The sequence below is a fragment of the Triticum aestivum genome, chromosome 7A, assembly GCF_018294505.1.
Source record: "Triticum aestivum cultivar Chinese Spring chromosome 7A, IWGSC CS RefSeq v2.1, whole genome shotgun sequence".
Taxonomy (NCBI): Eukaryota; Viridiplantae; Streptophyta; class Magnoliopsida; order Poales; family Poaceae; genus Triticum; species Triticum aestivum.
The window spans coordinates 96,616,029-96,629,612 of NC_057812.1; the positions used below are offsets into that span (position 1 = coordinate 96,616,029).

The following is a 13,584-nucleotide window of genomic DNA, read 5'->3' on the forward strand; positions in this document are numbered from 1 at the left end:
AATACTAAGGATAAAAGTAATGTAAATCAAAATTTAAATAAACACAACAATTTTCATGGAAGCATAAGGCCTGGGGGATTAGATAATTTGTCAAGCTTTATTAGGGGTTTGATGATTTATCCCAGGATTGTTTCAGTGGTTAGTGGCCCCGGCCCCACCCGTCAATCTCGATGGGGTGGGGGATGATCAAAGTGAAAAGTAAAGTGTGGGTTAAGATCTAATTTATCCAGACCTTATTCGTTGGAGGAGGTTTAGACGAGAATATCCCCATAGGGCCCGGAATAATGAGGAATCACCGTTGGCCCATGCCAGCCCCCTCCTCCCTCCACACCAACCCCTCCGAAGACCCAGGTGACGTGTTACAGAAAACTCTAGAAGCCACTCGCGGAACGTGATGAGACAAGGGCGCTCGCGATGCTACTGCTGTCGTATGCGGTTTAACCAAACAAAAAGGATTTACGAGGAAGAGGGGGGGTAGGTGGGGACTTGAGGAAATTAGGTGGAGGGGAGGGAAGACCAAATCCCCTCCAAAGAAGAAAGGAAAATAAAAATATAGAGAAGGAGATAAAAAATAAATAAAACAATAACATAATAAGGTAGGAAAAAAAAGCCAAGCAACCCCTAATTGGCCATACCAAAAAGGGTCGCTAGCTAAGCATCCTTATTTCACACAATGAGCATGGAAAACCTTTAAACTTGCACACTTTTTCTTTGCGGGGGAAGCATGCACATTTTACATGTTGAAGCTTAAATGAAAATAGACATGGAATTCTATCGAGCCTCTAACACAAAAGCCAATTATGGAGGCGTCTATATACACACAGGGAGGGATGGAGGCTTTAGCCTTTTTTGGAATCCCTCGAAACCCTTACCCACACATCCCCCGTGCCTAAATCCATCCGTCCAAATCTGGAATCCCGGCTCACAATGCTCCTCCCCTAATAGGGCTATCTGAAAAACCACGAGGTGAAAAATGTAATATAACTGCAATAGCGCCAACACACTATCCCGGCGCCGATGATGATGGTGCTTTTGGTTAGGCCCGGTAAACCACTTCACCAACCGATCCACTACTTCCACTTTTATTCAGTGAAACGGAACGGGAAAAAGTTGAAATGGGCTAGGGGAGTACTTGATCATTTCTAAGATACCTACTCTTGAATCTGTAGTAGACTAGAGATCGATCTTCAATGGTGCTTTTGGTTAAAACAGAACTTGTAAAATTGGTCTATAATAACATGCTATCATCTCTTGATGAAAAGGCCATTAAAACGTCTAGTTCCAGGGATTTATCATTGTGTATAAATTAACAACCTCATCGATTTCATCATTGGTGAATGTGTCTTTCAAATGATCGAGACTATTATTGGTGGCTAAATGTTGAGTATCCTATAGAATTGATCTTTCATCAACGATGAAATGGACCCTGAGGATTTTCTCGAGATATGTTTCACTCTTTATGAAAAGATATTATATATGGCAAATAAAATATTCACACTACTAGTTAAATGTTCACACCACTCATAAGTAACATAACTATTTTGTGCTATACATCAACTTTTTTAATACTGATATCTATTGAGTTCTCAAATGAAAGATATTTGTGTATTTATGAAATGTCCATATGTTCAAAATTTATGGTCATTGAGTTTTCAAAAATATTGATGCATCAAAAAATGTTGTTGCGTTTTTATAAATAAATACTAAGGATAAAAGTAATGTAAATCAAAATTTAAATAAACACAACAATTTTCATGGAAGCATAAGGCCTGGGGGATTAGATAATTTGTCAAGCTTTATTAGGGGTTTGATGATTTATCCCAGGATTGTTTCAGTGGTTAGTGGCCCCGGCCCCACCCGTCAATCTCGATGGGGTGGGGGATGATCAAAGTGAAAAGTAAAGTGTGGGTTAAGATCTAATTTATCCAGACCTTATTCGTTGGAGGAGGTTTAGACGAGAATATCCCCATAGGGCCCGGAATAATGAGGAATCACCGTTGGCCCATGCCAGCCCCCTCCTCCCTCCACACCAACCCCTCCGAAGACCCAGGTGACGTGTTACAGAAAACTCTAGAAGCCACTCGCGGAACGTGATGAGACAAGGGCGCTCGCGATGCTACTGCTGTCGTATGCGGTTTAACCAAACAAAAAGGATTTACGAGGAAGAGGGGGGGTAGGTGGGGACTTGAGGAAATTAGGTGGAGGGGAGGGAAGACCAAATCCCCTCCAAAGAAGAAAGGAAAATAAAAATATAGAGAAGGAGATAAAAAATAAATAAAACAATAACATAATAAGGTAGGAAAAAAAAGCCAAGCAACCCCTAATTGGCCATACCAAAAAGGGTCGCTAGCTAAGCATCCTTATTTCACACAATGAGCATGGAAAACCTTTAAACTTGCACACTTTTTCTTTGCGGGGGAAGCATGCACATTTTACATGTTGAAGCTTAAATGAAAATAGACATGGAATTCTATCGAGCCTCTAACACAAAAGCCAATTATGGAGGCGTCTATATACACACAGGGAGGGATGGAGGCTTTAGCCTTTTTTGGAATCCCTCGAAACCCTTACCCACACATCCCCCGTGCCTAAATCCATCCGTCCAAATCTGGAATCCCGGCTCACAATGCTCCTCCCCTAATAGGGCTATCTGAAAAACCACGAGGTGAAAAATGTAATATAACTGCAATAGCGCCAACACACTATCCCGGCGCCGATGATGATGGTGCTTTTGGTTAGGCCCGGTAAACCACTTCACCAACCGATCCACTACTTCCACTTTTATTCAGTGAAACGGAACGGGAAAAAGTTGAAATGGGCTAGGGGAGTACTTGATCATTTCTAAGATACCTACTCTTGAATCTGTAGTAGACTAGAGATCGATCTTCAATGGTGCTTTTGGTTAAAACAGAACTTGTAAAATTGGTCTATAATAACATGCTATCATCTCTTGATGAAAAGGCCATTAAAACGTCTAGTTCCAGGGATTTATCATTGTGTATAAATTAACAACCTCATCGATTTCATCATTGGTGAATGTGTCTTTCAAATGATCGAGACTATTATTGGTGGCTAAATGTTGAGTATCCTATAGAATTGATCTTTCATCAACGATGAAATGGACCCTGAGGATTTTCTCGAGATATGTTTCACTCTTTATGAAAAGATATTATATATGGCAAATAAAATATTCACACTACTAGTTAAATGTTCACACCACTCATAAGTAACATAACTATTTTGTGCTATACATCAACTTTTTTAATACTGATATCAATTGAGTTCTCAAATGAAAGATATTTGTGTATTTATGAAATGTCCATATGTTCAAAATTTATGGTCATTGAGTTTTCAAAAATATTGATGCATCAAAAAATGTTGTTGCGTTTTTATAAATAAATACTACATATAAAAGTAATTTAAATCAAATTTTGAATAAACATAACAATTTTCATGGAAGCATAAGGCCTGGGGGATTAGATGAATTGCCACGCTTTATTAGGGGTTTAATGATTTGCCCTAGGATTGTTTCAATGGCTAGTGGCCTCGCCCACCCGTCAATCTCGAGGGGGGGGGGCAAAAATGATCAAAGTGAAAAGTATAGTGTGGGTTAATATCTAATTTCTCCATAAGGCCTTATTCGTTAGAAGAGGTTTAGATGAGAATATCCCCATAGGGCCCAGAATACCAAGGAATCACTATCGGCCCATGCCAGCCCCTCCCCCCCCCCCACCAACCCCTCTGAAGACCCAGTTGACGTGTTACAGAAAACTCTAGAAGCCACTCACGGAATGTGATGAGACAAGGGTGCTCGCGATGCTACTGCTGTCGTATGCGGTTTAACCCAACAAAAAGGATTTACGAGGAATAGGGAGGGGGAAGGGGATTAGTGAGGAATTGAGGAAATTGGGTGGAGGGGAGGGACGACCAAATCCCCTCCAAAGGAGGCATAAAGAAGAAAGGAAAATAAAATGCAGAGAAGGAGATAAAAAATTAAATAAAATAATAACATAAGAAGGTAGGGAAAAAATGACCAAGCAACCCCTAATTGGCCGTACCAAAAAGGGGCGCTAGTTAACCATCTTTATTTCACACAATGAGCATGGAAAACCTTTAAACCTGCACACTTTTTCTTTGCAGGAAAACTTGCACATTTTACATGCTGAGGCTTAAATGAAAATAAGCATGGAATTCCACCGAGCCTCTAACCCAAAAGCCAATTATGAAGGCGTCTATATACATACAGGGAGGGACGGAGGCTTTAGCCATTTTTGGAATCCCCCGAAACCCTTACCCACACCTCCCCCGTGCCCAAATTCACCCGTCCAAATCTAGAAGACCAGGCTCACAACGCTCCTCCCCTAACGGATTATTTAAAAAAACCACGAGGTGAAAAATGCAATACAACTGCAATTGCGCCAACGCACTATCCCGGCTCTATTTTTTGCTACGAGTATGCACACCTCTGGTTATAATTTCTGCCATCAAGGACTTCCCTAGCCCATTTCAACTTTTTATCTTCATTTATATGAAAAAGCACTCCGCCAGCAAGTAATGGATCAGAGTTGGTGAAGTAGCTTATCGGGCCTAACCAAAAGCACCGTCATCATCGGGCGTCTTAACTATCTCATCAATGGCAATAAAAACTTCTTACCAGTACCATCAATCCAGTGACCAGGCGTCGTGCTGTAGCTGAGATGGAACGACCAGCTCGCCGCCAGCACCTAGATAAGCAGGAGTAGATAGATAGATAGATGCCCCGGTTGAAAGGATAACCATCGGCGCCGCCCGCGAGTAGTAGCCGTGGCGTGCCATCCGTTCGTGGTTACCACCAGAAATGCATTGTTAAGCCGGGTTAACCACGCGAATTTGTTCACTCAGAGGACTCATCCGTTCGGGTTAGCCGTGGTTTCGCTCCGTGATGCCGTCACCGTGATGGCAGATTCTACCGAGGCAGGCGCAAAAAACAAAAAAGAGAATCGAATCCCCTCGCGAGTACCACTACCACCGGATAAAAAGATGCCCTATCCCCGGGGCCCGCCTGCCATTGGGACCAGGATGGCCGCAGAACACTTGCGTACAACGGGACAGAGGGACTCTTGCGCGCAGCCCCCTGGAGTTCTTCTCAATCACGGATGGGTCCCATTTCCCTCTCCTCGCCACGGGCCGCGGCCGCTATATAAAGCGGCAGGCATCCGGAGCACGGAGACACACGCAGAGAGAGCGAGAGACCCGCCGCCCCACCCCCCTCACCCGCCGCCGCCCCGTGCGTCCCGTCCGTTCGGTCCGTTAGGGCTTCGGCCGTCCGCCATGGCGATCCTCGGGGAGCTCGGGACCGAGATCCTCATCCCCGTCTGCGGGGTCGTCGGCATCGTCTTCGCCGTCGCGCAGTGGTTCATCGTCTCCAAGGTCAAGGTCACCCCCGGCGCCGCCTCCGCCGCCGGCGGCGGCAAGAACGGCTACGGCGACTACCTCATCGAGGAGGAGGAGGGCCTCAACGACCACAACGTCGTCGTCAAGTGCGCCGAGATCCAGACCGCCATCTCTGAAGGTGAGAAGCATCCTCCGCCTCCTCCACCGCCCGGGTGGTCCCCCCTCCCCCCCTCTCACTCTCTCCCCAGATCTGGGGCGGCCGTTGCTCGGCGGGAGCAGATCCGCCCGTTTCGCGGCCGTTTCTCCGGCGGAAGCGGCCGCGCTTCGAGCGCGGACAATGTTTGAAACTGCCGGATATTCTTTACTGTACAAAGTAGAATCTCGCCTAGGCAGCCTTAATTTTTCAGGGCCAAATGGCTCGGTTTGTGGCCGTCCGTTGGCTCATTTCGTCGATTCCGGCGCTGATCTGAGCGGGGAACTTTCGAATTTCAGCTCCCCGAGTGTTTTTTCCTCTTCATGGAAGGATAAAACCATGAGAAAGCTGAGCTGTAGCCATGCTAAAAGCTCTTCCTTGCTTCCTTTTATGCAAAAGGAAACCGAATCCGGGCGCCGGAGCTTTTGATTCGCCCGTGGGCGCTGCAGAACAGTGTCGTTTTCCCTAAGATATATTTGTCGCTCCCGGCTTAGTTCCAAATCTGCAGGATTTGAAAGTTGGCCCCTTTGACACTTTTGTTTGCTACGCTAGTAAATTTTTGTTTATGTGGGGCTAGGAAAGCCTAGCAAAATCACCATCTTCCATTTTTTAAATCTGAATGAAATGAAAATTGACATCAGATGCCTGTGTTTGGTGCCAGATCAAGGCTTCAATAAACAGTTCTTTTAATGCCTTGAGCGGTGCCCGTGTTCTGCGTCGGTGCTGTAGTAAAGATGCAGCTTTCAGTGAGCAACTGCACATCTCTACCGTCGCTGTCTTATTTTAATTAGAAGAGTATCATACTCGCTTGCTGGTGGAAGGCGCGTGATGGATCTGCCAGACGCAGCAAGCTGGACACGTTGCGAGCTGCCTTGACTTAGCTCACTCCACTGCCCTGGGTAGGCAGATCCAGACCTGAAACGTCAGGCTCATGGATAAGGATCCCGGCCATCTGTCACTGACGTGTCGTCAGTTTGCCGCTAGCCTTGTGAGATTGCCATCTCCATCTGCCTAACCCTCATCGGATGCGTGTCCTGTTTCTTGGGGTTTGGTGATTGGTGTCACCGATTTGTTTCTTCTTTGATTGGGACGTGTACAGTGGAAGATCTGCTCTTGGAATTGTCCGCTGGGATAGGATTGGGTGCGTGGCCTGCTGCTCTTCCCCAGATGTAAGACGGCAGTGGGTGGTAGATATTTGTTTCTCCGTGTGTCAGTCTCTAGGTAGATCCTATTTCGTTACTTACTAATTTCAGGAAGGTACAATTGAACCGAGGTTATCTAATAATGTAATAATATGTGCACTGCTAGCTGTAATGAAAAGTTGGCTTTATTTAATATAACTATTTAGTTTGGTCATATGAGTTATGTGTAACAGTTAACTTTTATTGTGAACAGGAGCAACCTCATTTCTTTTCACCATGTACCAGTATGTTGGTATGTTCATGGTCGTCTTTGCTGCGGTTATCTTCGTCTTCCTTGGGTCGATTGAGGGATTCAGCACAAAGGGCCAGCCCTGCACCTACAGCACGGGCACCTGCAAGCCAGCTCTCTACACCGCTCTCTTCAGCACTGCGTCTTTCTTGCTTGGAGCCATCACATCTCTGGTGTCTGGTTTCCTTGGGATGAAGATCGCCACATACGCCAATGCCAGGACGACCCTGGAAGCAAGGAAGGGTGTTGGGAAGGCATTTATCACCGCTTTCCGCTCTGGTGCAGTCATGGGCTTCTTGTTGTCATCAAGTGGGCTTGTGGTTCTTTACATCACCATCAATGTGTTCAAGATGTACTACGGTGATGACTGGGAAGGTCTTTTTGAGTCCATCACTGGTTATGGTCTGGGTGGGTCTTCCATGGCTCTATTCGGAAGAGTTGGTGGAGGTATCTACACCAAGGCTGCTGACGTGGGTGCTGACCTTGTTGGCAAAGTTGAGAGGAACATTCCTGAAGATGACCCAAGGAACCCAGCTGTGAGTTCACTTCTCACTTCTCAGCTTTTGGCTAATCGTTTTAGGCAAATTACAATTTATACTGTGACTGTTATGCTTCATGGCATATCCTTTGCTGAACTTTAAACTCTTGTTTGCAGGTAATTGCTGACAACGTCGGTGACAATGTTGGTGATATTGCTGGGATGGGATCAGATCTCTTTGGTTCATACGCAGAATCGTCCTGCGCTGCTCTTGTTGTTGCTTCTATCTCATCTTTTGGAATCAACCATGATTTCACTGCGATGTGCTACCCACTGCTCGTGAGCTCTGTTGGCATCATTGTTTGCTTGCTCACCACCCTGTTTGCGACTGATTTCTTTGAGATCAAGGCTGCAAGCGAAATTGAACCTGCTCTGAAGAAGCAGCTCATCATCTCCACTGCTTTAATGACTATCGGTGTTGCGGTGATCAGCTGGTTGGCTCTCCCAGCTAAGTTCACCATCTTCAACTTCGGTGCTCAGAAGGACGTGTCCAACTGGTAATTTATTTGTCAATATTTTTACTCAATTTGCAATGTTGTACTCGCTTCTGATTATGCTCTCTTGGTTTCACAGGGGCCTGTTCTTCTGTGTGGCAGTTGGTCTGTGGGCTGGTCTGATTATTGGGTTTGTGACCGAATACTACACTAGCAATGCCTACAGGTAAGGAACCCATTAGTTTCTAGTTATATTATTGTTCATATTTTGTGTTATGGTGTCTTATCCCCCAATTAGTTTCTAGTTATATTATTGTTCATATTTTGTGTTACGGTGTCTTATCCCCCAATTATTTCCTTGTGGCAGCCCTGTGCAAGATGTTGCCGATTCCTGCAGAACTGGTGCTGCCACCAACGTCATCTTCGGTCTTGCCCTTGGTTACAAGTCAGTCATCATCCCAATTTTCGCTATTGCTGTCAGCATCTACGTCAGCTTCTCTATTGCTGCAATGTACGGCATTGCAATGGCTGCTCTTGGCATGCTTAGCACAATGGCAACTGGTCTTGCTATCGATGCTTATGGTCCCATTAGTGACAATGCTGGTGGAATTGCTGAGATGGCTGGCATGAGCCACAGAATCCGTGAGAGGACTGATGCTCTTGATGCTGCTGGCAACACAACCGCTGCTATTGGAAAGGTAAATTTTCCTGCTCTACATTTGTTGGGTAACTCCTTTTTGACTTGACTACTGTTGTTTTTTGCCACATTGAGAAGTTAAAAGTATTTGATAAGATGGGCTATTTGATTATTGCGGAATTAGGCAGTGGGTGATGGGTTTGTAGTGAAAGCCACTTTATTGGTTATGTAACTCACTCTTTGCATATAATGTTGCAGGGTTTCGCCATTGGATCAGCTGCTCTTGTGTCCCTGGCACTTTTTGGTGCCTTCGTCAGCAGAGCTGGTGTGAAGGTCGTTGATGTCCTATCTCCCAAGGTGTTCATTGGCCTGATTGTCGGAGCCATGCTTCCGTACTGGTTCTCTGCCATGACCATGAAGAGTGTTGGAAGTGCTGCTCTCAAGATGGTTGAGGAGGTCCGCAGGCAGTTCAATACCATCCCTGGACTGATGGAGGGAACTGCCAAGCCCGACTATGCCACCTGTGTCAAGATCTCCACTGATGCTTCCATCAGGGAGATGATTCCTCCGGGTGCTTTGGTCATGCTCACCCCCCTCATTGTCGGAACCCTCTTTGGCGTGGAAACCCTGTCTGGTGTTCTTGCTGGTGCCCTTGTTTCTGGAGTACAGGTATCCTAGTGCTCTCCCCTTGCTTCCTGGGGAGTACCTCTGAATCCGTTTATTCTAGGCATTTACCTAGTTCCTTACTTACAGATCGCCATCTCTGCTTCCAACACCGGCGGTGCATGGGACAACGCAAAGAAGTACATTGAGGTAAATATTCTCAGAAGCCCTGATTGTTGATTTCCTTTTGACTTTATATTGATGAGCCAATGTATTGATCATGTCTCTTAACTTTGTCATCAACTTCTTCGCTACTTGTTTCAGGCCGGCAACAGCGAGCACGCGAGGTCCCTTGGCCCCAAGGGTTCAGACTGCCACAAGGCGGCCGTGATCGGCGACACCATCGGAGACCCCCTCAAGGACACCTCAGGCCCGTCGCTCAACATCCTCATCAAGCTGATGGCCGTCGAGTCCCTCGTGTTCGCGCCCTTCTTCGCCACGTACGGAGGTGTGCTGTTCAAGTACATCTAGAAGACTCGTCGAGCGGACTTAGAATCTACGGACACCATCACGAATAACTCTGCCCCGCCCGCCCGCCGTTCGTATGTTGTGCGCTGCTGTTATTTTTGGTTCTTGTGTCATTATTCCAGGATTGCCGCAGTTTACCCCCACTTTCCCTTTGGCCTCTTGGGTGTGTTACGTTAGTCTCACCATTACCGGCTTGTAGCTCCATGTAGTAGAAGAGAGAGACCAGATGTCCTCGGTCATTATTGGTATGTGTCTGGCAAATTTTCCTCGTCCCGTGATGACGACGATAATGTTTGAACCCTTGAACAATGATATCATGACGATTGTTGCATCATCTCACCTATGCCGAGTCTTTATTCTTATTCAGCTGATCTGTGTGCACCTGTGACTTGCTGCTCGATCTGCATAAGATCAGCTAGATAGAAGTGCTAGTTCAGAATGTAGGAATGTTCTGATCTTGTGTGAAATGCCTGGAAATTTCTGCATGAAACCAACAAATTTCTTTGAAAATTCCTGTGAAGTAGTTGGTTTCCCATTGCCTCTTGGTTCAGAAAAGCTTCATTCCTACTTTGATTCTCTATGTTCCCATCCAAAACAACATGGCTCTGAGGCTGAAGGTAAATGTTTCCTATCCTTTTTGTCTGCCACCATTACAAGAAAACACAAACCACTCGGAAGAAACCAGGAAAGAGTTATTCCCATTGCGTCTTGTTTCACTATGTCAATTTCCCCTTCATCCTCTTACAATCTAATCACACAAAGCCACACACTCTTCAGCCATCTTATAACTATCTTGGGATGGACATGCTTAGCAAGCCACCCTTTATGACCACCACCTATACCAGCAAGAACACCAAAACCTCTAGCTACACGCAGGGGCATGGTAATGCGGCATGTGGACGAACACGATGGACCGAGGCGCCATGGCGATGGGCCGCGCCGCGTCCACCTTCACAGGCTCCATCCTGGGGATGCTCCCGTCGGCGCCGGTCACCAGCGCCCTGCCGTTCAGCAGCATCACCTGGCTCTGGATGTTGCCGCCCTCAGGCGTGAGGTGGTACTCCTCCCTCGCCGCTCCGGTCGCCTGAGCAAACCTCCCCCCGTGCTTCCTTCCGGCGTGTGCGCCGCGGCCGCCTGAACCTGCCACCTTGACGTGGTTCGTCGCGTTGCCGTGCAGGTTGATGAGCAGCAGGGTTATCCCCGGCTGAAAGAGACAGACATGGAGAAGGTCAGTAGATGATGAGACTGTTGATGTTGTTGTGGTGATGAAAATGTGTAGGATCATCTGGATTGCTTACAGCATGTTTTGCGCAATGCGCGTAGGCGCGGATCATGTTGGTCCCGGTGAACTTGGCTTCTAGAACCTTGGTTCCCATCAGGCGATGCCACAGCAGAGCACTGCAGAGGAAAACAGGAAGGAGGAAATGTCATGGAAGTCGAAGCTTACACACTTTCAGGCAAGTTCCTATGTCATTAGCCATTGTTTGCATTGCAAATTTCATCAAGTAGCATACTGATCTTACCTGTAGTAGTCAGGATTTGGCTGGAATGTGGTCGTGTTCAGCAGGCCGTAGTTCCCACCGATGAAGCTCTGCCTACAGTAGCTCTTGGTGTCGAATTTCGCCGACATGCCGAGCTGATCCAGGAACCTGAAAACCACAAACCCCATAAGTAAGAACTTCATCAAGAGTATCTACTGAATTTTCATCTCAAGGATCTCCCATCTTACCAGAAGCTGAACACAAATGCATCAGTGACAAGGTGATGCCCACTGTTGTAAGCCCCTCCAGACTCCCCAACCCAGGCGACGGCCGACGTCCCGGCGGCTTTCAGCAGCCCCTGAAGATCCCTGAACGGGCTCGCCATGCCGTCGAGCGCCTTCGGGTCGAGGATCCTGTCAATCAGATGTGTGTCCACCCCTGTAAACGTCCAGTGTTTCACAAACGAGTTCAGGTCCGGTTCATGTATCTTTTTGTCTGAAAATTCTTTAAAATGGGCGTAAGCTTACACACCTGCCCCTAGGTTGTAGATGTGGTGGGTCACCACGTCGAGCATGTCTGGCTTGGTCTTGGCGATGAGCTCGCCGTACCAGGCCGGGTCGAAGAAGCCGCCGGGCGCGAGCACCAGCGGCTTCGCCGGGCTGCCCCGGTACACGCTGTCCACCGTCGTCTTGAGGGCGATCGCGTCCTTGACGTACTGGGCCGCCCCGATCTTCGTCCCGATGCCGGAGCCGCTGAGCTCATTCCCTGCAAGGAGGAGAGAGCACATTTCAGGATGAAACCCCATCTCCATGTGGAGTTTCTCGCTTCAGTTACCAAGGGAAATGGAGGACGTACCGAGCTCCCATCCATGGATTTTGTACCCCTTGCCGGCGGTGTACCGGATGAAGGACGCCGCGTTCGTGGTGTCCCAGTTGCCTCCCATGGCCCCGCCCTGCAGTGGCACCCGGCCGTTGAGGGCGTTGAGCCCGAACACGATCTTGGCCCTGCGGGTTCAGAGTGGAGCGGACCATGTGATGTGATGATCTTCTGATCTTCAGAACTCAAATCATGGAAGAAACGAGGGAAGATTGAGGGTGGAAATTACCCGGATTTCTGGAAGAAGGCGTTGAGCTCGTCCCAGCGGCGCATGGGCAGGCAGCCCTCGGTGAAGCCGAACATCTCCGACTCGCTCTTGGTGAACGGCGCGCATGGCCCCCGCCGGTCTGCCGTGCCGTACACCACCTTGTCCTGCAGCGAGCCGCCCAGCCGGAGCACCAGCGGCGAGAAGGCTGCAACCAAAATGGGAATTGCGCCGCGTTGGCAAGGATCGGTCAGTGAGCCGCCGCGCCAAGAACCTCTAGCGGGATGGGATGGATGGTGGCCTACCTTTGACGGCATTGAGAAGGATTTTGTTGGAGAGATCCTGCGCGGGGTTGAGAAAGAAAAAAAATGGTGTTAGTTCGCCGGCGGTGAAGGGAGGGGAGAAACTGGGGGGTGTCGGTGGTGACCACTGACCAGGTTGAGGAGCGAGGCGCGGCCCCAGCTGCAGGTGCCGTAGTCGCACTTGTCGGGCGGCCACCAGTCGAGGGTGGCGCACACGAAGTCCTCGCCCGTGGACGCAATGGCGCGCCGCCCGTCCACGGAGACGGCCCCCGCCTCCGCCGCCGCGCCCTGCCGCAGCACCGCCAGCAGCCAAAGCGCCCCAACAAGAAGCCGCAGCCCCGCCATGGCCGCCTCACAGAGCAGAGCAGAGCACAGAAGCCTTCACTCACTACCGCGGCCGGCCAGTCACCTACCTACACGACGGGGTTGGCAGGCAATGGCGGTCGATGGATGGATGTGTGTCCCTGCCGGCCGGCCACCTACACGGCGCCTAAATAGTAAATGGCAAGAGGCCAAGACGCAGGCCGTGGACGCAGGGAGAGGGGGAGGGAGGGGGAAGATAAGGCGGGTGGCGGTGGGTCTAGCTCTAGGCCGGATCATCCGACAGTGTGGAGTGCCAGGACACCACTTCACCCGATCGCTGCCCGCCCGGTTACTGCGCTGTCGTCGTCGTCCCCATTTTCACCGCCATGGTCGAGCTGCCGCTGGCGCTCCAGGTAGGACGGTGACGCGGTAAGCCCGGCGGTGAGGCTGGCCGGGTGGTTAGCGGTTAGCGCGGTTTTGACTGGGTGGGTGCATGACAGGCGGCAGCGGGGGCGCTGTAGCGGCGCAGGGGGAGTGGTGGGCGGTGCAGTGTCCGCCAGGAGGACGAGCAAGGGCCCAACCAACGGCAGCAGTAAATGTAGACCGCCTTGCACTGCATGCTTTCATGATCTTTATAAATATCCAGCGGCAGTGCATCTTACAACATACTACATACACGA

General features: G+C 48.9%; 2 protein-coding genes across 2 annotated transcripts; one reads left to right on the top strand and one right to left on the bottom strand.

Moving 5' to 3' along the window:
* Positions 1–5,209: 5,209 nt before the first annotated feature.
* LOC543450 (pyrophosphate-energized vacuolar membrane proton pump) lies at positions 5,210–10,076 on the top strand. Its single transcript, XM_044566834.1, has 8 exons — positions 5,210–5,551; positions 6,962–7,533; positions 7,653–8,032; positions 8,109–8,195; positions 8,337–8,667; positions 8,865–9,275; positions 9,360–9,419; positions 9,534–10,076. Exons 1-8 carry the CDS (start codon positions 5,311–5,313, stop codon positions 9,738–9,740), a joined length of 2,289 nt encoding a protein of 762 aa, XP_044422769.1. The 5' UTR covers positions 5,210–5,310; the 3' UTR covers positions 9,741–10,076.
* Positions 10,077–10,349: 273 nt separating this feature from the next.
* LOC123147564 (heparanase-like protein 3) lies at positions 10,350–13,277 on the bottom strand. Its single transcript, XM_044566835.1, has 9 exons — positions 12,734–13,277; positions 12,605–12,641; positions 12,324–12,507; positions 12,074–12,222; positions 11,750–11,983; positions 11,467–11,656; positions 11,261–11,386; positions 11,036–11,135; positions 10,350–10,941 (listed from the first exon to the last, which is right to left on the bottom strand). Exons 1-9 carry the CDS (start codon positions 12,944–12,946, stop codon positions 10,600–10,602), a joined length of 1,575 nt encoding a protein of 524 aa, XP_044422770.1. The 5' UTR covers positions 12,947–13,277; the 3' UTR covers positions 10,350–10,599.
* Between the last annotated feature and the right edge of the window lie 307 nt (positions 13,278–13,584).